The sequence below is a fragment of the Archocentrus centrarchus genome, chromosome 19 (assembly GCF_007364275.1).
Source record: "Archocentrus centrarchus isolate MPI-CPG fArcCen1 chromosome 19, fArcCen1, whole genome shotgun sequence".
NCBI classification, from domain to species: Eukaryota; Metazoa; Chordata; class Actinopteri; order Cichliformes; family Cichlidae; genus Archocentrus; species Archocentrus centrarchus.
In genome coordinates, this window is record NC_044364.1 from 3,416,011 (window position 1) to 3,440,968 (window position 24,958).

At 41.9% G+C, this 24,958-nt stretch overlaps 2 protein-coding genes across 2 annotated transcripts in view; both read right to left on the reverse strand.

Moving 5' to 3' along the window:
- spata20 (spermatogenesis associated 20) overlaps positions 1 to 19,234 on the reverse strand; it is a 55,333-nt gene extending 36,099 nt beyond the window's left edge. Inside the window, 18 exon segments of the mRNA XM_030755122.1 lie at positions 2,420 to 2,628; positions 7,580 to 7,661; positions 7,664 to 7,747; positions 9,770 to 9,961; positions 10,177 to 10,278; positions 10,281 to 10,398; positions 11,460 to 11,534; positions 13,200 to 13,283; positions 13,285 to 13,305; positions 16,008 to 16,138; positions 16,263 to 16,464; positions 16,648 to 16,702; positions 16,704 to 16,728; positions 16,731 to 16,788; positions 16,880 to 17,034; positions 17,973 to 18,037; positions 18,126 to 18,254; positions 19,218 to 19,234. Coding sequence (XP_030610982.1) covers positions 2,420 to 2,628; positions 7,580 to 7,661; positions 7,664 to 7,747; positions 9,770 to 9,961; positions 10,177 to 10,278; positions 10,281 to 10,398; positions 11,460 to 11,534; positions 13,200 to 13,283; positions 13,285 to 13,305; positions 16,008 to 16,138; positions 16,263 to 16,464; positions 16,648 to 16,702; positions 16,704 to 16,728; positions 16,731 to 16,788; positions 16,880 to 17,034; positions 17,973 to 18,037; positions 18,126 to 18,241 — 1,774 coding nt within the window. The 5' untranslated portion in view covers positions 18,242 to 18,254; positions 19,218 to 19,234.
- A 437-nt stretch (positions 19,235 to 19,671) lies between these two features.
- Positions 19,672 to 24,395, reverse strand: LOC115798310 (PI-PLC X domain-containing protein 1-like). The gene is given in 10 exon segments (XM_030755121.1): positions 19,672 to 19,848; positions 19,850 to 20,031; positions 20,898 to 21,081; positions 21,177 to 21,265; positions 21,268 to 21,343; positions 21,592 to 21,618; positions 21,620 to 21,670; positions 21,672 to 21,725; positions 21,820 to 21,944; positions 24,279 to 24,395. Coding segments are annotated over 10 exon segments (948 nt in total). The 5' UTR covers positions 24,391 to 24,395; the 3' UTR covers positions 19,672 to 19,800.
- Positions 24,396 to 24,958: the final 563 nt, after the last annotated feature.

Here is a 24,958-nt window from a genome sequence, read left to right on the forward strand (position 1 = left end):
ACTGACTGTATTAGAAAGGAAAAAAAATAAGTAGAGATGACAAGAGATTTATGAAAAAAGTACAAGTGGGAGTAGGAAGCTGCAGACAGAGTAGCTTGTGAGCAAGAACAAATAGAAAGCGGCAACTAGATCTTAATTGGAAGCTCTGGTCTGGCAGATCAAAGGTACATGTCTGCATGTCTACAAAGTGTCAGTTTCTCTGACACGCCAGCAGCCATCAGAGAGAGAAGTGGATTGGCAACTGAAGAAAGGCTGGAGTGCACAACGAGGTCAGGCCCGTTTATATTTATATCCCAGTGTTTCACTGCAAAAAAAATCCTCCTTTATCTACAGATGTGCAACATTAAAGTAGTTCCTGAGGTTTTTATTTTTACAAACTGCACACCAAGTGTAAATAAAACACGAAAAAATTTAAATAAAATTGAATAAACATGTTAGGAAGCTTTAGACTGACAGTACGGAGCATTATTTGCTATACATACACTGTACATAAACAATGGACACAGCCAAAGTGATGTGACATCACACCCTAGTTTTGAGGCCTCGAGTTTTCACTGCGGCCATTTCTGTCCTGTTTCTCTGTCGGAGCTGGACGTGGCCAGATCTGAGGGTGGAGTTTAACTTACACAAATAGAAAATACATTTTATTTATCAAATGGCCCCACGTAAAAATAACAGACAATAGAGTACTGTTAGGAACGTAAACTCTTTCTCAGCTATTTGTGACCAATTGTACTTATATTTGCAATCAGTCACTAAAGACGCACACTGAGCCAGGAAAAAAAAAAAAACCTACAAGGCTACGAGGGAAAAGGAAAGAAAATGTAATGAATTGGAAAAGAATGAAGATGTAAGCAAAACGAGAGCAGGCAGAGGCAGAAGGTGGATTTCAGATTCCCACTGCATACTGGGGTCCTGTTCCAGCCTGTCAGGAGCAGATGGACTGAGAGAAAGAAGACACATCTGACAGGTCTGGTGATCAAGGCGGCCGAAGAATCAGAGCATCGGTCTTTGAGTGCTTTCAAGCTGGAGGTTCAGCTTGAACAAGTGAGGCTTTTACAGTACTGAAGGTAAACAGGGGAGGTCAATATTCCTCTACGCCCCTCTTTTATCCTCATCAGTCTGTCCACTCATCTGTGCCTTCTTGCCTCTTCTCTAATGGTTAAAGTGTAACAATAGCGGGAGACTGACAGAGACATTACAGAAGAGCTCCAAAATCAGTCAATAAGGTGAGAAACAGATGGATGAAACATGAAAAGATGAGCAATTAATGATGACGCTCATCCACTAACTCAGCATCCATTCACGCCTCTGTTCACGTCGGACCCTAAACTCAGTCTTTATTCATCTGTCTGAGCCACAGCAGCATGCTGCGGTAGTACTATTAATCTTTCACCTGTCTGTCAATCCAAGGCTGCAGCTGTCAACCTGCTAGTCACATGTACCAGAGCAGCAGCACCAGTTATTTCTTCACAACTGATCAGAACTTCCAATATTAGAGCAGGTGTGTGTGTTTATGCCTCCAGCACTTCCAGCCTGTTGGTCGGTCGACTGCCGCAAAGCTCCAGACTCGAATATCTGATATCACATTTGAGGGCCACGAGCCTCCAATGGATGAAACCTCCTGACTTTGCTAAGTTATTCTGTTTGATTGCAAAAAAAAATGCTAAAGACTGAATATGATATTTTTGTTGGCTTTCATATTTTGGAAATAAACAGATTTATGGATTTCTACAACTCAGAGTTGTATCGCTCAAAAAATGTGCTTTGTGACACAGTAATCCAATCATACTCATGATGGTGACGGGCGTGATACGCCTTTCAGAGTTAAGTATTGAAATGCAGAACCAATATGGTAGAAATAGGTGAGAAAATTATCTTTTGATCATCACAGAGGCCAGCTGCTCATACCTAGGTCGTTCATTTTATTTCATAATAAATAAATAATGTTTGCCTCCACATCTATACTGACATGACATGAGATCACTGGTCATGCTACTTATCTATCAATCTATCAGTACCCGCATTTCCACCCAAAGTACCCACACCCACAAATTACAATTAAAACAAAATTATTCCTTTACGCTATTATTAAATTCTTCTTATTCACTGCTTGTTTCCACTAATGCCGCACACTATTTTCAGTCACCTTCTAGGTTGCCTGACACACACACACTCTCTGTTTTACTTGGGGCCAAATTTGAATGTTATATTTATGTACAAAAAATTATCTGTCCTAGAAAAAAAAATGTTCATCTCTGCAAGCACCACTCACAATCCCCTGAACTTTCAGATTGCAGCACAATCTTCCTTAAGCAGGAACTTGAGGGTAAGATACAAGTGTTAAAATGTTCCCAGGACCTAGAAAAATATTCCTATGGTGAAAAAAAAGAAAACAGCTAATGGATCCATCCCTCACCCTCTTTCAGCTGCAGCAGTACTGTGCTGTCACTGGGATCACTGCAGAAGTAGCCTCCACCCTGATCATCCCAGAACAACACGTCCTGCCTGAGCTGCAGCTCCTCGGCCCACTGCAGCCACTCTGTTTGGAGCGTGGCCTCGTACAGGTCCAACAAGCCACAAATGATGAAGGCATAGTCATCCAGGAAGCCAGAGATAGGCGGAGATCTGCAGAACGCAGAGAGAGAGAAAGAAAATGAAACTCAGAGAAGCAGAAGAGGAGTGTGGGAATGAGGAGATTTTTCATTAAGAATTTATTGATCGATGCTGAAATGAGTTCGTTTTGGTGAACTAGTTCAGCTTTGGTTTTTTCCATTCACGCTTTACTTCTTAATACTGCCTGAGGAAGACAAATGGAGAGACGGTATAGAAATGCAGAGGAACTGCAAAGAGTCTGGAGGAAATACTTAGGACAGTACAGGCCAATATACATAGCTGGCCAAGCATCATCTCTTCCTGAAGCACTCTTCTCAATGTGTAATTATTTATATGTCTTTCTAAGGTAAAGACATTCCCATAGGCACACGACTGCATAAGCTCTCTGACGTTTGAAGTAAACATTACTTCTTTTTTACTTCTTTCTTTAAACAACTGCACCAAGTGTTTTCTGTCTGTACCAACCTCTCTCAATGTTACACATCATTCTGTGCCACTTATATTGATTGTGATTTATTGTTTAAGACTTGTCCTTCCCAATATTGCTACTGAGTCACCAAACCCTCCACTCAACTGCAAGTCAGTTTCTAAAGTCCACTGTTATTCCACCCCGTGCTGCCCCCCCTCCACTTCTCACGGTGGCCCCCCATCTGAGTGAGTGCACGGGGACAGACGTTGACAGGAGGCCAACGCTGCTGTGACACGAGAGGCTGATGGCTGGCAGTCAAGAGGCTGAAAACAGGAGGTGGATTTGGAGGAGATAAAGCGCATGACTTTGAATGGTCATGGAGAGGTGACTCATAATCCAAGTCAAACAGGCAAAGCAAGCACGCTTGTAGTGGCCAGTTAAAGCCGTCTTGAGCAACAGTTCTGCACACGGTGGGTGGTGGTTAGCACTGCTGCCTCACAGTAACAATAACATCAGAAGGTCTGGGTTCGATTCCACTCTTTGTGTGGAGTTTGCATGTTCTCCCCATGTCTGCGTGGGTTTCCTCCCACAGTCCAAAGACATGCACTTACTGGGGTTAGGTTAATTGGCCACTCTAAATTGCCCATAGGTGTGAACGTGAGTGTGAACGGTTGTCTGTCTCTCTGCGTTGGCCCTGCGACAGGCTGGCGACCTGTACAGGGTGTCCCCTGCCTCTCACCATATGACAGCTGGGACAGGCTGTCAATAACTGCAGTATGTGTAAAGACATATGCCTGCCTAAAAGAGTTTAGGCTGTGTTTAAGAATAAAAATGGTCATACCACTATTGACTTTCAAACTGTACAAACTCTGTTGCTGTATTTTCACGTATGTGTGCACCTGTTTCAATAAATCGTTGCATCCATTTCCCTTTTTCCTCGAAAAATATAAAGAAAGGGGTGTGGTTTAAGCCTTTTGCACAGTACGGTACTTATAAAAACATACTAGCCAATATAACTGAGAATTTTTTACTCCCTGAAATCTTTGTTGCATGATCCTCGAAAAGTCTGGGTCCTTAGAAATGCCCAATAATATCTAAACACAACAGTATGTCCGCTGATGTAAAGTCTTTTAAATGAAGATGTTTTAAATAATATTTTGAATCAAATTTAAGACCAAACACATCGAATATTTCATGTGAACACACTGATAATCAGATAATTCATAATTTAAGTTATTTTCTAACACTTCTTGTATAAACCTTCCCCACGCTCACACACTCACAGCCAGGACAGCCTTGGATTTAAAAAAAAAAAAAAGGGACAACAGCCTTTTCAGTCACACAGCAACATGCCATCAGGCTGAGGTGACTCCAGCCACAGGGATGACAGCCCGAGCTCAGCGCTCAAGACGATGTCGCTGACACACACGCAAACACAAAAATGCAAAAGCCTTTCAGAAATACTCGACGGCCTTTTCAGTCACGCCTTCAACAGCTCGTGTTGAGTGAGTCACTTCACTGAGAGCAAAGATAAAACACCTCGTCAGTCTACCATATCACAGCCCCGGGGGACAGTTTTATAATGATGGGTTCATAATGGTTCCCAGAAACACAAGCACTCACTTCCCACTGAATAAGGCTTAGAGGCAGGAACTTAGTGGGGTGATATGGGTCACAGAAATGCAATGAGTCCCATCATTTTAATGACAACGCTGACCTTTATGTTAGAGACTAATTTAATATGTATGCTTGTGCTACAGAATGTACTGTTTAAGCAATCAATTATATATGAAATAACATAATGTATTACAGAAAAATAGGCCAGGTGAACAAATGAGAGGAAAGAGAGGAAGAAACCAAGCTGAAAGACACTGAAAGAGTATTTCCCCTCATTTTAATCATTAATAAAACACTGTCGCTAACCCCAACAGAAGCCTACGATATGATGCAGCCTCTTGGAATTAATTTGCATGCCCTCATCTAACTGTTGTGCACCAGCCCATCAGCTTGTGTGGTATGGTGTGAAAACTGTAATTGAACGGCAGTGAAGCGGAAAAAAGAAAATAACTGCTAATAAGGCTATAAAAATTAGTGCTGTCAAATTCATATTTGGTTATTCATTCACAAAATTTGAATATGCATTAATGCATTTTATTTTGATCTTTGGAAAAAAAAACACACACAAAGCAATGAGAGGTTTCATTAAACACCAGAAAATGGTCTTTAACTGCAACAGCCGCTATGAATGACAACAAACTGTCAGACCCTGAGACAGCTTCAAACTAAATCTTTAAGAGAAAAATAATAATAAATAAATCAAAACGGAGGCACCACTATAGCTCAGCCGGGCTCAGCAGACAGCACATATGCCAAAGGCTGCTGCAGGTGCCTGGTCTCCAATTAGCCCCAGAAAATGTCATGTGGCCCCACTCTCTCCCTGCTCTAATGTCTGCTCTGTATGCTGTCCAAAAGGCTAAAATCATTTTAAAAAAGAACTACCTGAGAAGTTATTTCTGTTAAATGCAGTGCTGAACAGGCTAAAACATGTTCACAAAGTCAACCAGTAATGAGTCAACATCGCCAGTGACCTGCTTGGATGCCTGTACTGTATCCTTTCTCACGCCTTCCTCTGGTTCCTGAAGACTGGGATAAGACTCTTCATCATCAGCTCCTCATCATTTCCACGGCCTATTAACCCAGTTAGCCCCAGCTCCTACTGTCCCTCCTGCTAAATGAGCCCACAGCCCGTATGTGCCTGGCATGACAGAGTGATTTACCAATGTACGGAAACCGAACCAGACTTGAGAAAAGCGCTCTGGTAAGCACTGTCAGCGCCGACCCCATCCTGAATTTGAACATTATGAATGAGACAAAGGCTGTGGAAGACGGAGGGTGTTTTCAGGCTCGTGGTGTCTGCTTATATGTGTGTTTAAAATTGCATGCATTTCATGTTGCGCTGTGGGATTCCTGGCATGTTTTTCTGCTGATTCGGCTAGACTGCACACTCACAGTAACTAGGACACAGGGCCAGCCAACAGAACGAGGACACCTGGAGTGATGGTGTAGAATCAACAAGAGACTCTGTGTTTATATGTCACACTGATAAGAAATCTTTTTACATTTGGTTAGGATTACTGCTGGAAGTACCAGACTTCTTGGCCATGTGCACTTCAACACAAAATCTTAAAACTAGAGCAAAACATCCACCCTGTAAAAGAAAACAGACTTTGTACTGTCGATCTTTGACATCAGTCAACGATCATAAACCATAAAGTCATTCAGCAGGCGTCTATAACCCACTTAACACAGGGCCAGTCTTGTTTCAGACAGACAAAATGATAGAAACTAAAAGAGAAAAACGGATTACTGACCTGCAGCATGCAAATGTGGCTTTGCCCTAACCAGGTTACCAGAAGGCATGTGAGCATGTTCTCTGATTTCTCAGACTAACCTGGTTTATCCAGATGTAATTGTTTCCTGTTTGCATATAAACAGCCATCTTAGAACAACTGCTTAGTGCTCCTGTACTCGAAAGTGCAACAAATTTTTCCACATCATATTTAAAAACGTCCCACTGCAAGAAAGGGACAAAGCTGTTTTCCAGGCATCAAGCATTATGAGAAACAAGACTGAGCTGTTTTAACATGAAGAGCATATTAAATATGACTATGGACAAAATTCTAGTTCTAATTATGGATCATTTACAATAGAACCTGTTGAAGTGGAGCACTAGAGGTGCAGTGGAACAGTGCTCTCATGAGCAGGACTCTGATATGTCCATCCATACATCCTAGCGCTTAATGAATTTCCCTCAACAGTTTCACTGACTGACATGTTGCAGTAGTGTCGAAATACGAGGTCTGATCAAAGCAACAAGCCTGTAAAAGTAAACAATAAACCTTAGCTGATCTAAATTCTCCTGCTCTAGATCGTAATCTCAGGCGTATCCAGTTTCCTGCTACTTCAGATAGCTCGCTTCACGTCCCATTCTGATGACTTTGCAAGTTCAGCATGCGTCTAAGTCTTGTGCAAAGACAAAACATCAACTTCTTTAGCAAAACCTTGTATGGAGGACCATCCCAGGTCATAAGAACTCGGTCTCCAGCTATGACAGAGCAGTCGTCATTCAACAAGTCTACAGTTCTGAGGTCAGCAGTGAGACCGAGATTCTCGACCACAGGGTGAGACTATAAATGTTAAGTTCTACTGTGACGTCTGCGGCACCTGAGAGGGAACTTTCAGCTGAAACAACCAGAACTCTGAAAACAAGTTTTTATTTTTGGCAACACTTTGATCACAGCTCACCCAACTTGCATTCCACCTGCAGTGGCTTTACATCCTACCTGTAGTTAAAGTTAGGACAAACACACTTTGACAGTTTATAGTCAGAGTTTAATACTCAGCTAATCTGCTTCAGCAGGACGGTGTGGGTGTGGTGATGTGTGTGTGGATAATAATCTGATACAATAAACCTATACAACAAAAAGCTGAGGCATGCACTCTTTAAACCACTCAGAAGAACAAATCCACGCGCTTATAAAAACTCTCTCTTACATCTGCTGCACCTCCATCTGGTCTCCACGGTAACAAGATCGAAGGATGGTCTGACGCTCGGTGTCCCACAGGTGGTCCTTAGGAAACCCCCCGCCCTCACTGCTCTCTCCAACAAGTCCTTGTCCCCCAGCACGGCTCCGACGCGAGCATAGGCCGACAGCATGAGGCCTAACGGGGAGGAAGCAGCAGTGATGAAGGTGAGGGTGGATGTATTGAGGTTATTAAGCAATAAAATGACTTAGTCATCGTTACACTTCATGTTCTCAGGTACCAACATGTAGCCCCACCACAGTTCAGCTTAGTTATCCCCCCCTCCTTTGAAGTTCCCCTGTTCCTCCTCGTTTCCCTCTCTACATCCATCCCTTCCTCCCTCTTTGCCTCCACCCCTCTTTCATGTAGTGAATCAAAGCCCAGTGAGAGCCCAGCCTAGTCTTCAAAGTTCTGCAGCGGATGACAGGTGATTAATGGCAAGGTTTCTTCATTAGAGAGGAGATAGAGAGTCTTGCATCTAATTGGAAAGTTCTCAGGATTGCTGAGCCTCATTACCTCACTAACACACTCTGCCTTGAGACATCAGCCCTGGGAGCCAAATTGGTGGGTGCACATATGTGTTTATGTATGTGTGCGCTCTTGTAATTAATCACATCTGAGCCAATGCTGGACAAACGGTGCTAAGGAGGCATCACACTAATGCAAAATGACAAGTGTCTATATTAAGTGAGGCGTACTTTGACAGTGATGGTGTCGCTCTCAGTGACACAGAGCAGGACAAAGTATGAACGTTTATTTTAAATCAAAGGCAAAAACTGCATATGTAACACAAGTTTTTTGATTTGTGGAAACGCAGGTTGCCATTTACTTTGTGCGACTTTGGCATTGTCATTGCGTTAATTCAGATGAAAGGCCCTTAACACACCAGAACCACGCAACAACACTAACTAGCTAATCAAGGCAGCAGTACACAAACAACTTCCAGCTGCTTTGTGAGGTTAAATGATTGTTTTTGTCAATGGAGTCTGATGGGGGCGTAACGCCTTCTCTTCAGGTAAAGGGGTGAAAATGTCCCAGATACAGTGTATACTTAAACAGATATTAATACCATTTCAGTGGCTGAAATCCATTTTGCTGCTGACTGTGTCCACAGCAGTGCACAGCTTTAGTTTCTGTGCCCGTCAGTGCCGTCTGCTTGGGCCTGTGTCAACTGCCGTGTGCTGAAGGTAACAAGCTGACTGTGGATCAGAACGTCAGCACCCCGCGTCCACCAGGATAAACTATCCTCAGCTGATCGGGCAAAATCTCTTGTGATATCTCACATTTTGCTTGCACGGCATACAGGCATGTATATTCTGCATCTCCATTCTAGGATGGGGGTCGAGGGCCGTTAAGGTAAAAAGAAAATAAAAAAAATTAAAGGGCGAGCAAGAAGTAGCGTTTAGAAAAAAACTACGTTTTCAAAATCAAAGTCATAAATGACAAAATATGAGTAAAATCTCATTTTTACACTAAAAAAACTTTATGAGAACAGGAAGTAATTTAATAATTTTCCTAAAGAAAAATAATCCAGACACAGACTGAGTGTTGCAGCATGATCAATAAGACACCTGCTGTGTGAAGTGATTTTGGTGACACTACAGTGTGCGCGAGCAAAGCTAACACAGTTCACTCTGTAGACGGGCCCAGCACACTCCTCTCACTGCCAGCTGCACGATTTATTAATGAGTATTAATGTCATTACGGTCGCAAGATGAGACAGTAATGACTAGTTTGTTCTGTGATGTGATTGGACATTGTGCTGTTCCTTATGAGTTACTGATACCAGGAAATCAGAAATATGAATTTCTTTCCACCCTAACCTTGAAATATAAAGTGATACAGTCCCTTAACTAAAGAAAAATAACTTGTTTTCTGAGCTTTTGCTCATAAATTTGCATACATTTCCTCTTAAAAATTACTTGTGAAATTCACCTTTTTTTCTGAATTTTTTTAACCTTGGCTTTAGTACATAGCTGCACCAGCCTAAAAATAACAAGAGATGATTTTTTTTTTTTGTTCATATCTCTAATCACTCTTACTGTTTAAACATCAGTGATCCTACGCTTTTATTCTAAGCTTAAACAAAAAGGGCCATGTGAACGTCAGAGGTGACCAGAGGTTATCCACGGGGTCACACTGCTGTGGTGTAACCTTTACCGTTCCAGGACGCCAACATCTTCGTGTCCAGATGAGGGCGGGGCCGACTCTTCCTCACTTCGGCCATTTTGGCTCTGGCAGAGGCCAGGAGCTCATTGACTTTCTCGACAGCGATGCCAAAGCGAGCAGCTGTTAGCTCGACTGAATAACGCACGATCAGCACATTCCGGCCCTGCAGCTCCCCGTGGGGTCCTGGCAACACACGGTGCAGGGAATAAGAGGGTGTTCACACAAACTGATCCATACCGACCTCAGCATTTTTCATGTTAATGCAATAATGGTTTCCCTTTGACACCTTAAAGCCCTCGTTGGCTGAAATATAACAAAATCTGTGCATTTTCACTGAAATGATTCTTTTAATTCATGTGACCTGATGATCGAGGACGATCAACAAAACTACACCGGACTTCAAAGTACCTGTTCTGGGGCAACATTGCCTTGATCCTTGACCCCATAGTGGTGCATAAAGATGTCAGCCTGTGTAGCGCCACCACTGGCGCCCTCCACACATCTGGTAAAAGCTCCCGAACTTCAGAGGCCGTCCACACACAGAAGGCCCCCTCTCGCTTTTCTGGTCCCCCCGAAGCCGAGACAGAGTCTGCATCCTCTGCACTGTAGAAGCCCCCAGACTGTCTCAGAGAATGAACACACAGACGGGGCCGGCGGAGACAATCAGAGACGAAACACACTGTGGTATATCAGCTAACATGCATCTGCACCTTTTCTGTCCTGTGACATGATGATGAAAAGCAGCCATCTTTCTGCAGATCCACTGTATAAAACACATCGACTCTCCATTCAGTTTAATCGCTCTGTTGCAAGTTTCAGGAAGGTAGTTTAAAAGGAAATACTTTATTATTTTACAAATGAAATTGAAGCTCATTGAGACCCAAACAGCTAAAGTGAAAAGGTACTCCAGTAATTTAGCCTCAGGGAACTCAGGGAGTCTTCCTCACTGAGGGAAGAGCCCACACACTGTATCACAAAGAAAGGCATGAAGTCTGTAGAAAATTATCTTTGCTGCACCAATTCATTAGCCTATAATTGCATAATAAATCTTGGAGAATATTATTATTGCAACAAGTCTGGTTTTAATTGTGTGCCCAATTCACTTCTGTCGCTTCATTTAATAAAGGAGAGGCTTGACCCTCAGAGGAGAGCAAGAGTTTAAGAGGCTATTTATCAGCAGGGTCCCACCCTAAGACCTTGAGGATGTATGAACAGAAAAACTCCACACAAAGGATTTCAGTACAGTGTTTCCTGGTGTTTAAGTACAATATTGGGCCACCATGTTCCACCAGAACGGCTTTAGTATGCCCATGCATTGATTCTCCAAGTCTGTGGAAAGATAAACACCATTATTCTTCAAGATATTCCCTGACGCTCCACAGTGTAGTGGTTCACACATTTGCTCAGTTGGAGACACAATTCCCCCTTTGGGCAGGAAGAGCCTCATGCAACGCTACCTGCAGTGGAGACCCCTTGTGACAAGGGAGCAGCTGGCAGTAGCCTCTTCTTCTTCTTCTTAAAGATATTTCCTCATTTGCTGTTTAGCTCACAGTGATGGTGGAGAGTATCCTAACTTTCATCATGCTTTGCATTATTTTCCTACTTTGCTGCCCTGCAGTGTTCTCTATAAAACCTGTAGCACAAAAACATGCAGTTACACACAGAGAAACAGTGCAGTCACCTTGTCGCTCAGGTCCCTGGAGACGTAGAGCAGTATGTCCTTCGCCACATCAGCAAAGAACTGCTCACCTGATACCTGGGAAAACACAAATGCATAGAAGACACCCGCTAAAGCATCATGATTTAACCTTAACATGACCTCAAAGGTACTGTCATGTATTCTGTGCTGTACGTAATGAGAATGCTATTTGTTTGAATTCGTATGCTTGTGTCCTAATTAGGGTTTGTTTTTCAGTCTCTGTTGGACTTAAAAAAACAGGCCAGCGTGCACTCAAGGGGAAACTAAAAACTGTGGCATTCAGATTCTGATGTTGTTTGCTGCATCTTAATTCAGCACTGCCCGCTGCAGTGGGAACACTCTGTGAAGTGTTTGAACTGCTCTACTTCAAAACACGTGTGTTTTTGAGTGAGGGTGAATTTAAAAAAAGAAAACTTTATAAAGTGCAGCCTGACCAGTACTGGATTTTGAGGACCTATGTTGATACAGATTTTGAGGGAGCAAAAAAAAATTATAGTATCATAACATATGCAATCCTCTTTATACTCTACTATACTAGGGATGTGTGCAACTAGTCTGCAACTGGATGCTTAAATGCTGCTGCTCTTGCTAGTCACATCATAATTATTAGGCAGTTAAAGAAATTCATCCATCCATTTACTTCCACTTATTCAATTCAGGGTTGTGGGGGCACTGGAGCCTATCCCAGCTGCCATGGGGCGAGAGGTGGTGTACACACTGGACAGGTCACCAGTCTGTCACAGGGCTACACAGAGAGACAGACAACCTCACATTCACACCTACAGAATCACCAATTAGTCTAATCATGCATGTCTTTGGACTGTGGGAAGAATCTGGAGAGAACCCACACAGACACGGGGAGAACATGCAAACTCTCCAGAAAGGCCCCAGACTGAATTCAAACCCAGCAGCTTCTAGATTTTTTTTTCTTTCTGTTGGCTACATCCACCAACAGCAAGTTAATGTTACAGCTTCACCAAGAGAAACTCCATTAATATTATAATTTGGTCACCCTGTCATGAGCATGGGTCTTTTATGGGTAGATGAACACTTATCTCTGCTGAGTGATCCGGCTGGCAGATAGAAAATAGTTCCCAGATGACACTGTTAGCCATAAGGTTCGCTAATTTTCTGAGTAACCAGATCAGGACTTCTGAAAAGATACATTGTTTCTAACTTTCTAAAATGTAATTCTGATGCTTTGAGCACCAAACGGTGAGCAACAGTTACTTTCATTACATATTACAAAAAAGAGCACAGATATGTTTTGATAGCTGATATCTCCAATACTGGGAAATTAACCTTAAATCTAGGAGATCTAGATGGATAGAAAAAAGCACTACGGGTCATCTGAACAATGTTAACAAAAATACTCTGAACAAACTATGTGTTAACACCATTTCTATCTATCCTATCCCAATTATATTTGTTTACACTACAAAGTTTGATATGAGACTGCATACAGCATACTCCACTTACTGATACATGTGTGTCTCAGCAGATAATACTGGATGATCAATATCAGGTCTACACTACTTAAAAACAAGCCTCATGATAACAGCACTATTATCATCACTGTGAGTGTTTGAACTGACTCTGAAACAAAATAAATGTTTGCCATCTCTTATGCTGAAGATTTTAGCTTGAGTAATAAAAATTATGCAGATGAGATAGAAAGAGCAACACAAACAGCGACAATCACAGAGACAATTACACACACACCTGGGAAGCTGTTATGTAGGCTACAGACAGCTGAGCCTGATCGTACAGCATCTTCTCAAAGTGAGGAACGTGCCAGGAGGAGTCCGGTAGAGTAACGATGGAAACCCTGAGACAGAGAAGCATAAATTAATCACTGAAATATCCATATGGTAACATAAGCATTTCTGACCTGAACTTAAAACAAAGCAGAAAACAGGATTATATTAACACAAAGAGACCAATATTACATCTGTGTGTTTGTGTGTCTACAAACTCAAACTGCAATTTAGAGATGCACCACTTGTGAAAATTGTGTCCGCTCTTTAGTTTTTGCTGTTATTTCCTGCTGCAAACAACTTTCTTTATTGGTTACTAAGATGACAAATGATTTTATTAACTCGATGCTTTAGTGCATGGTTCCCAAAGTGTGAGCTGCAGCCCCCTGATGGGCTGTGAAGGTACTGGGGGGGAGGGGGGGGCAGTAATAAAATACATTTTTTTAAAACATGGGATGGTTTTCCCTCAGACTGTAAAAGCTTAAGTCAGTGGATGATCTAGCTTTTATTAACCAGAAAATGTCTGTTTTTTTTTAATTGATTAATTAAGCCTTTGTCTCCTACACACGCTGCTTCACATCTTCATGAGCATGCTGTGGTTGTCTCAGATGAAACTAAGGACAAAGCTAACATGGTCAGTCACGCTAACAAACACTTCAGCTGTGCTGGATATTTGTTTGATTGCTTTAAGGTAAATACATTTGTCCCATATTTTGAGACCACCATTAGAAATGTAGATGAATTTAAACCCATTTCAGTCGCTCAAGTTTGTAAAGCTCTGAAAGACACTGCAGACAAAAAGTCTGGAGGTCCAGACAATCTGGATCAATTATCTCTTAAAGATGTGAGCAGATATTATTCCTGAGCTAATTACTCTCATTTTTAAGTTACTCTTCACTCTTTGGAAAGCTGCCTATGTTTTCCCCTTATTTAAAGGTGGAGCTCTATCAGTGTTGAACAATTACCGTCCAAGTCCAGCCTTTCAGTCCTGGCTAAGATCCTTGAATTTAGGTAAATTTACAGTTAAAACAGTTTATCTGATAGTAATGTTTTAAGTGATTTTCAATCAGGTTTTAGAGCTGGGCACAGTACCATTACTGCTCCTACAGCTGTGATAAAAGATCTCACAGGGGCACTTGGACAGGAAACAGCATTGTGCGGTTTGTGGGTCTGTTTAAGGCAGTTGATTCAGTGGATCATGAATTACTGATGAAAAAACTTATTAATGCTGGTTTTGGTCCTGTTAGGCTGTTAAGTTGTTCTGAAATTACCTTGAAAATGGGACTCGGGGTATTTATGCAGAGGGCCATAAATCAGATTTTCCTGAGCTAACTAAAGTTGTCCCGCAGGGTTCGATTTTGGAACCTACAGTAGCAGTCAAAAGTTTGGACACACTCACCCATTCATCGTACGGGGCTCTATACTAAAGTTCACTCATTGCTCTGCTGCAGCTTGTGAGTGTTTGCAGTTTAAACCTGGTTTTAAATGCTCAAAAAACAACATTTATGGTCTCAAAGTGTGCCCACAGATTACGGTGATGCACTGTGTTTGTTCACATTTTACAGAAATAAATAGACAAAATTAGGTATTACCAGTACTTTGTTGCTATATGCAGAGTCTCATGTTGTGAATGCAATGAGATCACACATGCACTGATGCTCTTTTGCATCAGACTGTAGCTGTTCACTGGCAAACACAAACAGACCGCTTGTGGGAATAAGATACCGGCCAACAGACACAGCCATTTGTGCAACTTTCATGCACATTTCATCCAATTTCCATTATGCATCTTGAATTTGCAAACCACTATCTGTGCATTTTGCTCAGGCCAGTTGGGTGGCTGCTGTGGGTTGCATAGAGTACACACAACTCACAGCACTCAAAATAGGATTGTTTTTCCATCTCCATTTGCCAGAATGGCCCTGTTCTGTTCCTCATTCATGTGGAAACATTAAGGTCAGGGAGATTAGCAGCAAGACCATCTCAGAGAGCAGTGGGCATCAAGAACAGCAGATATGACATTGCTGGGTTCTAGCCAGCAGTTGATCGTCCGGTGCTGCGCCTTGCTGAGGTGCTGTTGCACCGGGCTGATAATTTCAGCAGTTAGCTACCGGAAGGGACCGCTATCCTAACAGTTAGTTAGCAATGCGGCCATTAGCAAGCGTTTGTTCCATACTTCAGTCGGTACTGAGAGGGGGTGGGGGCATCCCCCCTCAGTACAGACTGAAGTACGGTCATACGTACGGTACCAAGAGGGAACACACCCCCCGTCACACAATCACGCTGACTTGTGAAATTTTTCTGGCTAGAACCCTGCATTGATAATGTCAGAAAAAGGAGGAGCTGGGTGGAGGTGGGTTGCAGAACAGCTTGCAGAACAGCAGCAACTGTGGTGGCATGCTGAATCACATTAATTAACGCACCCTATATGAGAGCAGCCAATGTGATGCACAGAAGAGAATCAGCTGACCATCAGCTGTTCTGCCAGGATTTGCTGGCTGAGCTCAACTCTGTGGCCTGCCAAAACTAATGCTCAGTTTTTATATTTGTCAATTAATTTATCCCCATTTTTCATGCATCATTCAATATGTAAATAGATTTTTAGTATTTCTTTAATATTTATTCATATATCAAATTATTTTCAATATTTTCCATGCCATAGAAATTATAGAACTACAACTACAACTCAAGTTTGTGTCACATGTTCAGCCTTGCTTTCAGAACAGTTACAACCCTCATTGTTTTTTTGTCAGTTGGATTTGTTTGTTTATACCTGTGCAATGTGGTCATGGATGCCTCCAAGCGCCATCATGCGGAGCGTGTGCAAGGCCATCTGGAGAGCCTCGACCCCTTCTGATGTGGAGCGATTCACAGACCAATAGGACATGAGGAACATCAGATTCACTACAGATGCATAGGCAAGAATAGAAAAATGAAGATAAATACTGTCAGAGGGGCAAATGAAAAATATTCAACAGGTTCATCAAGACTTAAAGCTATAAAGCTGAGCGCTTGGGCTCCTGCTTACCTGGTGATGGGAACTTTGGAGCATCTCTAAAGCCTCCATACTCCTCCTCATAGGAATGGGCCAGCTGCTGAAAGCAGCGATTGGCCACATCTGGAGCCAGTGGAGGACTTTCTCCTGGGTTTGCAGTGATGGTTGTGCCTTTCTTCAGGGCCTCAAGGATCCTCTCCCCACTGGACTGCAGAGCAGGACGATTATTCTGCCACTGAAGAACGTAAATCATAAGTCAGTCTTTATGTCATTCATACACTTCCACACTGCAGACACAGCACAGGAGGCTAAAGACAACAAACCAAACAACAGCATTTCCAGGTCTTTAATGACTTTCCCATTAACACTACATTAAATCTGATATAATAATGTTTCCTAATTCTTTAGGTCTTACTACCTGATCTATGATTCTGGTGAGAACCGTCTTGAACCCAGGTCTACTTCCATGGTCTCGGAGGGAAGTAGGTGCCTCCAATGAAGGTCGAAGGTCAGGAGTCAACCAGACACTCATAGGCCAACCACCACCTCCACTTGTTGCCTGAAAACATTTGCAGCCCAAAGTTATGAAGGACTATTAGCAGAGTGAAACTGAAAGAAGCATGTGTGTGAAAATATAAATGTACACAAACCTGCACAAAGGTCATGTAGACCTTGTCCACGTCAGGCCTCTCTTCTCGGTCTAGCTTGATGCAGACAAAGTTTTCACTGAGGATTTTGCCAATTTCCTCATCCTCAAAGGACTCGCGCTCCATAACGTGGCACCAATGGCATGTGGAATAGCCCACTGGAGGTCAAGCACAGATTTTAGTGACGTCTTTCCACCTTATATACCATTATTAGATTCCTAGATATGACTTACAAAAATTCTGAATGGAATGGTCCAGATATTTCTAATTTACGTCGCTAAAGCCGCATGCACACTGGAAGCAATTTGTGGCGAAGTGCAAAACCAGAGACCACAGAAAGTGAATACTTTGATTGACATATGACCTGGTACTAAATACATTAGAACAGTGGTTCCCAAGTCAAGAGTGCTGCAGCCCTTAAAAAACAGAAAACGCACATCGAAAGTGAGGACAATATACAGGAAAACGCATGATGTAAATTATTGGGCATAACTCTGGTTTACATGGCCTATCAACACAATTTACTGGTACGTAGTTTGAAGTCTGGACTTTCGATTCATATTGAAAGGGAAACTCAGCGCAGACTCAGTGCAGCAGTGGCCCGATGCTACTTCATCTCAAATCATCAATGTCATTTTGACACACCGGTTGCATCCGTGGCCCTCGGAGGGTTAAAAACATAAACAACACAGGCTATAAATTGCTAATACTACCAATATGTGAAGTGCTAATACCAATATGTACACTTGCCACTGGGACACAAAACTTCAATACAAGAGCAGTAAATTCAGAGTAATGAGGAATATCACAAACCTAACACCTCCTATTACCGGTTTGAACTCACTTTTTACATAATAAATACATTATGAAAATATGTAACTATGCATACTTGTGACTAATTTCAAACTGAATTTCTGTTATTACTGCGGCCCCCCTGCAGTATCTTCGCGGCCCACACTTTGGGACCCACTGCATTAGAGGGTCACTTAAACACGGAGCCTGAAGCGTCCACAAGCGACCAGCTGGCAGCTTCGAAGCGATGCGTGACGAGTGAATCACTTCCAGGGTGTATACAGCTTAAGATTTTTTTTCTTACCCGATAAAAAGATGGGTTTGTCTTCGTTCTTTGCTTTGTTAAAAGCATCTTGCCCCCATGGAAACCTGACCAAAAAACAAACAATAAAACATGAAATTTGGCCATAGCATCAGCTTTCAGCATGTGAGTCCATCTGTAGTTAAAGGCACTCACCAATCGACAGGGTTGTGTGCGTGTTGTAGCAGGTAGGGCGACCTCTCCTTGGCTAACCTGTTTGTGTGTCTGTGAGGTGTGGATGTTGGCCCTTCACTCCCTGATGCCATGCTCATAAAGACAGATGGACTGGATACACAGGATTTTTTATCACTGGTGGTTCATGTGTGCTATTAGAAAAACTGAGAAATCTTGATTTTGTTAGATCAGTGTGAGTCCAAATATTCCCCCAAAAGGAATTGATAAAAGGTATACAAGGTATACCCATAAAGTCCCCACCCCCCACGACACGACCTTACTACCCTTGAGCAATACCTTTCCATGAAGAGAAAATACACCTAAAGTATTCATTTCAAATTATATGTATCCGTTGTTGTTGAACCACTATTAATACCCTGTGTAGTATAACGACATAACAAAATATTCAATAATCTTAATCTTGACAGGTTAACCGTAATTATAGTACACGAATGTGTCTGATGCAGTACAAGCTTAATCAGCAGTTCCTTATTAAAGCTGCAGTAGCCATCAAGCACTGCAGCTGTTAGCCCAGACTGACCGCCGTGAGAGTCCCATTTGAATATTCCCCAATTTATTGTGACTTAGCCTACAAGCGAGAGTGTTCATAACCCGGAAAACAAGAATGTTTTATTAGCCATTTTCCTTGAATTCGGGTGGGAAAAAGCTTGATTTGCAACATGTAATAAAGAAGAAACGATGCTAAATGTTACCGCTAGCGGAGGGTGGTCGAGGAGTTACCAGGGAAACCAGCTAGAAAAGCTACCCAGGTAATGGAAAGGAGAACAAGCCGCCTGGCTGTGTACTTACACCGAACTGACATGCGTGGCACTCCGACCTAATATGACATGTTGTACTTACAGGGGAATACATCCATACACGAGTTAGCGCTAGAGACATATTAAAATGAGTGATTTTGTATGGGAGTGCGGTGTGGTTAGTCTAAAAGCACACTCACTGCTAGCCTGCCGCAGTAACCCAAGTGTCATAATATAACAAGGCTTGGTGTTTAATAATGTCAATGCAACGTTAACGTACAGTTAGCGTTAGCTGCACATTAGCCGAGGCGGTTACCTGAGGTAGCAGGCCGGCTGGGGATGGAGCAGCGCTGACCTGCTTCTTGGTGGGTGGGGGAAATTTGTCTGAAACACCTAAAGTTACCCTGTGAGCGCTGCCGTGGACTGTACGCGTCCGAATAAGCTGCAGTTTAAAAGGCGTGCAGGTTTCCGAGCGGCTACGTTTGGACGCCGACCGACGCCATGCTAGTCTTAACATCCTAATCCACTGTGTTACTTTAGCAAGCTAACGTTAGCTAGTTGGTAGACAGAGTAGTGAAAACTTCTAGCAATGAGTTGAATACTTTTTTTTTTTTGCAATACCGTCACTTGACAGATGAAGGCGCGCCAACAGGCCAGCAACAGGACTGAGAGTCATAGTACAATTAACTTTAAATAGAAGTTAACTTCATTATTTTTTCTCTAAATTGCATATTCATACAAGTCCTGATTTATTGTTTATTTTAACAAGCAACACAATAATATTTCTTGTCATCATGCAAACATTTAAGCATCAAGTAACTACAATATTTTATATATTTTCAGTTAAAAAAAAAGCAGTATTATGTACAAACTAAAGAACAAGACATGATAGGTTTTAGTTATGCTTTCACAAGTGCCAAATTGAGCTGAACAACTGTTGACACAAAAGTTGTCACGAGTTGCCACGTCTGAGGCGACGATGTTGACGCCTGATTGCTGCTTCAGCCACTTGAGCAGCTTGGGCAGGCTCCTGTGTGAGACGTTGGTGAAACTGTCGCAGAGGCGAAGGATGTACTTGAGTATCTTGGCATCCTCTGGCAGAGTCAGGTTCAAACCGCACACAAAAAAGCCTGTGGAGAACAGATTAAAGCTCAGCAATCATTTTCAAAGAACACAATGTATTTACATGCCTGTGTGTGTGATTTTTGTTTTGTCACTCAGTAGACGATATTTGGGACATTTAAAGGGCACAAATCGTGCTTTTAAATCCTTCCTTTTCCTATGTAAATCATTCACTTGTGGTTTATATAAAGTAGAACTGCAGTGCTTTGGTCTGAATTCCTCGTTATTGGAGCTCCACAGACCCTCGTTTACTCCTCGTTCGAGGCGCGTCGGCGCGGTCTCTTTAAATGTGAATGGGACATTTCGAGCCCCGCCCCCTCTAGGTCGCAGCAGAGCGTTCCACTCCACCCCGTTCGGCCCATTTTTGTAGTTTTATAGCAGCAATACGATTATCTAGCGCCTGAAAACAGGCACTCGAAGAAGCTATGATGCCAACAACCGAACATTTTGACTTGCCTACTTGCAACTTCGGCACAACTAAACTTGGACTACAAAATCGCTGCGAGAAAAAAATGTCGGATTCATGAAATGGTCAGCCGGAAGTTCATGACCCTGTTTAGCAGTTCCACAGCAAACACTGTGATGTAATAGACAAGAAAAATGTACCGGGGAATAGAGAAAACTGAACAACCTGAAAAATATGACCCAAAAAGAAATATAAAGATACCTACGCAGCACGGGGAGAGAATACATTTATTTTTTATGCACGCCCTACACACTCAAAAGTACACAACAAAATGTATTTAAGGGCTAAAAAAGTGGATTTTGCATGATATGTCCCCTTTAAGTCCTAAATATCATCTTCATTGATCATCACAGAAGAATGTCTTGTGACTCATAACAACGAGGAGCTGCAGAAACTGAGAAAACTCACGTTTTAAGGGCTTTTCCTTTTCCACAGCTTCAGAGATCTTTGATTTTACTTGTGCCCGGTCCATGCTGTTGGCATAGTAATAAGTTATTTTATTCCATATTTCAGGATGATGACTTGCTGGATAATCATATGAAACAATGACGTTTTTGCCTCCCTCCAAGCAGTTCTTCAGCATAGGGGTGTCCTGTTGTGCAACCAAAATTTTGTCAAAGTCACAATAAACTACTTTAATTAATAATGAGTTTATATCAGACTTATTGAACACTGTGTACACATTACCGATCGGTGGACGAGTTTGCTTCCGAACAAGGTCTTAATGAAGCTGATAAGGTGGTTGTGAAGTTGTCCTGCAATGTTTTTCTCAAACCTTTGAAGTTTGAAAAAGCCAGGATGATAACCTCTCTAGGATGGTTCTCTGCCCATGCATGTATTTCCCTGAGAACAGTCTGGACACAATGGCAGAAGTAGTTGGCATTAGATAAAGAAATCTTCCCTGTAGGTCTACAGCATAGCACTGCTCAGTTATATTAGTTCACTCTCATGCTGCATCAAAATTTTGATCTTTTTTATTTAGCCTTTTGTTTTGTTTTTTTTATCTGTTTTCTTGTTTATTTTTTCTGTGCATTGGTGAAAATCCTGATCTATGCATCCTGACAAGAGTCTTATAACTATAACATGACATGCTTATTATTACCTCCACATCAGTGCATGTGTACAAGCCCGTGGTAAAAGTAAAGCCTGGTGGGATTGGGGTCATTACGCTTGCGAGCAATCCCTCAAGTCAAAATAGCGAACTCCTGCTTCCAGTTGCATCGTGATGTTGTCTTCCTGCAGTGAAAGCCAACATTAGTCAAACACTACTGCCTCAACTTGCTACATTCACATTTAAAGTTTGTAGTGGCAGGTTATAAACTGCCCTTACCTGAGTGGCTCCCCATGTTCGGACTATACTGCGAATGCAATAAATCCTGCTGAATCTTCTTAGACGGTCAGGCTCTATAATTGCAGAGCTGATATCCAAATCATAACTCAATGAGTCGTGGCTTCCTAGAAATTAATCATACACATAAAATGTTCTTTTAAAAGTGTCTAACCTTGAGGCACCTGGGTGGCTTATTGGTGGAAGCCGGCAACCACATACATATGCCGCGTTGCGGTGCGGGCGGCGCGGGTTCAAGTCCCGGCCCATCGCCAATTTGCCCGTGTGTCTTCCCCTGTATCTTTCTCCACTGATGATAAAAGCTGCTGTGGCCAAAAATGCAAAAAAAAAAACATGTCTAATCTTATTTATGTATTTATTTTTTATGTAGCCCTCTCTTAAATGAAATGTGGTTCAGAAATCCATCACGCCTGGCATCATCACCAGATCATCGTACATACACAGTAACTTAGGACTGTTTACAGACGTGTCTTCTAATTTGCACATGAAGCAAGCAACAAACTGCCAAAAACTAGGTGTGTGTTCGTTCAATAGACCATTTTTCTTTGGAAGGTTCCTAACAGAGAAGTGGTCTGGAAGTATCTGTGTGGTGGCTCTAGTAAGAGCTGTCTGAATTCCCAAATACTAAGGACAAGAGCTTCAGTGCTTCCTTTAAAAGGAGAGGAAAAAAATGCCGTGCCATAATTCATGAAAACAATCAACATAATAAAGTGGTGCAGATTATGTAATGATAATTGTAATTGCATTTTCTATTCATGCTGTAATCTGCTGGTATATTTTGAGTTTTTAACACCAGCCTGTTAAACACAGATTTATATAAGCTCTTTAAAGATTATGAGCTCTATTAACTGATCAAAGTGTTTTTAAAGTTCTTTATAATCAGTTTGCATTAGCGATGCCCTTTGCTGTAATAACAAACTATTTTTTACTTCAGGTCAGCTGGAATAAGCAATGGAGGGAATTTTGCTGCAGTCACAGAAATCATACACATGGAGGAGGGCAGGAGAGCCACTGGATCACAGCAGGTAAATAGATCACAGCAGGTAAATAGATCACAGCAGGTAAATAGTTACAGCAGGTAATAGATCACAGCAGGTAAATAGAAAATAAGGTATATTTAATTCTATAGGCTATGGGACAGATTTACTTGGCAGGACAAATTGTTGTGATGCCGCAATGGCTGAGTGATCTGCTAACAATATATTATTTATAAAGATGCAGTCAGTTCAGTAATAACCACATTCTGCCAGGAGCAGCACAAATTAGTGGCTCAAAATAAGCTGACGCAAGGAGGGAGTGTGAGGGAGAGTAGGCCTTTAACCAAAATAATACAAGAAGCTCAGGTTTATACTTCTCTGAAAAACAGCAAAGTAATTCAGAGGATTGAGGAACACTGTTTGCCATCATATCACATTTGTCCCTGTTACTTATATTACCCATCCATTCACTTATCCTGTTCAGGGTCACAGGGGGGGGGGGGCATGGAGCCTATCCCAGCTGACATAGAGCGAGGAGGCTGGGTTGCACCCTGTATGGTTGCCAGTCTGTTGCAGGGCCCAACACAGAGAGACAGACAACTTTTCACACTTCACATTCACACCTTATGGACAATTTAGAGTAGCCAATTAACCTAACCCAGTAAGTGCATGTCTCTGGACTGTGGGAGGAAACCACACAGACTGTGGGAGAAGATTAGAAACTCCACAGAGAGAGGGAGGGGCCTGGGCCAAGGTGGAATTGAACCGTGTTTTACCGTGTTTTAAATAGCACACACTAACATGGATTGATTAACAGCTGCATTTTCACAGATGTTTCACTTTTGTTCATTACAGTTGCAGCAGAGAGAAAGACAGCACACTTCAGTTCATTTCTTCTCTGTTTCATGAAAATCTCAGCATTACTGAGGAGCACTAACACTGCTAACACCCCCACTTTTTTTTCAGCATTGGATTTTGTGCAGTTTGCAGTTAAATTGTGTGCCACAGACTTTGTAATTCACATTAGCATGACTCAGTTAATATTCTCCTCCTGAAAGGGAAAACTCTTACAGATACATATGCCATAAGGCCAGCACCCTGTTGAATCTATACCATAAAATATTTAAAACACTTCTGAAAGCAAAAGGGGGTCCAATCTGGCACAAGGAGGGTTGTACCTAACAAAGCATACTGGAAAAGTTTAGTACAACAAGTGTCCTCAGTCTCAGTGGACATATGTAGTTAAGTATCAGTTATGATTACAGGGTGAAATTAACATCTTAGCATGCTAATATTAGCACTTTATATGCCTCACAGAGCTAATAAGTCTGGCTGTCTCATTCATATTCATTAAAGGAAGCAATCATTTATGAATTTAAATCATTTTTTTTGCTAAATCTTGAGAAAATTTTCACACAACAGTGACAATATCAGTCACACGACAGTTTGTACTGATTCATTTACCTGGAATGGCAAGGTCAAAGAGAGGAAGGGTCCAAAGTTTCGATGGCAGCTGTGACATCCAGTCACTGTAGCTCGTGACCTCTATACCCCCTTTGCCTTTTTTTGCAGACATCTGTATAAAACATTTTTAAACTTAACATACAGTGTCTTACAAAACTCAGTGACTCTAGGAAGCAATAAACAGATTAAGCACAGCCATAAAGGTCAAATGTTTTGAGGAATAACACTCACCCCACCAAGTAATCCTCAGCTTCTAGTTTAGTTCATTATACTTTGTGTACGTGACCTGACAGTCAAAGAGCTGAAGATTAGCTTTGTTGCTGCTCCTCCTGTATGTCATAAGACGGAAAATGTCAGTTTGTCTTTCAGGTTTTGTCAGGAAGCAATCTGAATGAGAATGTTTGATCAAATAGATACAGAGTGCCTGCTGAAACTTCCTCATACCATAACTAGGAAATACAAGGAAAAACAAAGGCTCTCAAACAGACTTTTAACTCTGAGACCAAAACCTGTTAAATCAGTGGTTTTCAGACTTTTACTGAGCCACTTCAGAGGCCCAGAACAATTCTTATCAGTCATTAACAATAAAAAATTTTATCCATCTCTAACAGATGTGATAATTTTGAATAGAATTTATAATTAGGTCCACAAAAAACTTTAAATTACCTTAGTTTCACTTC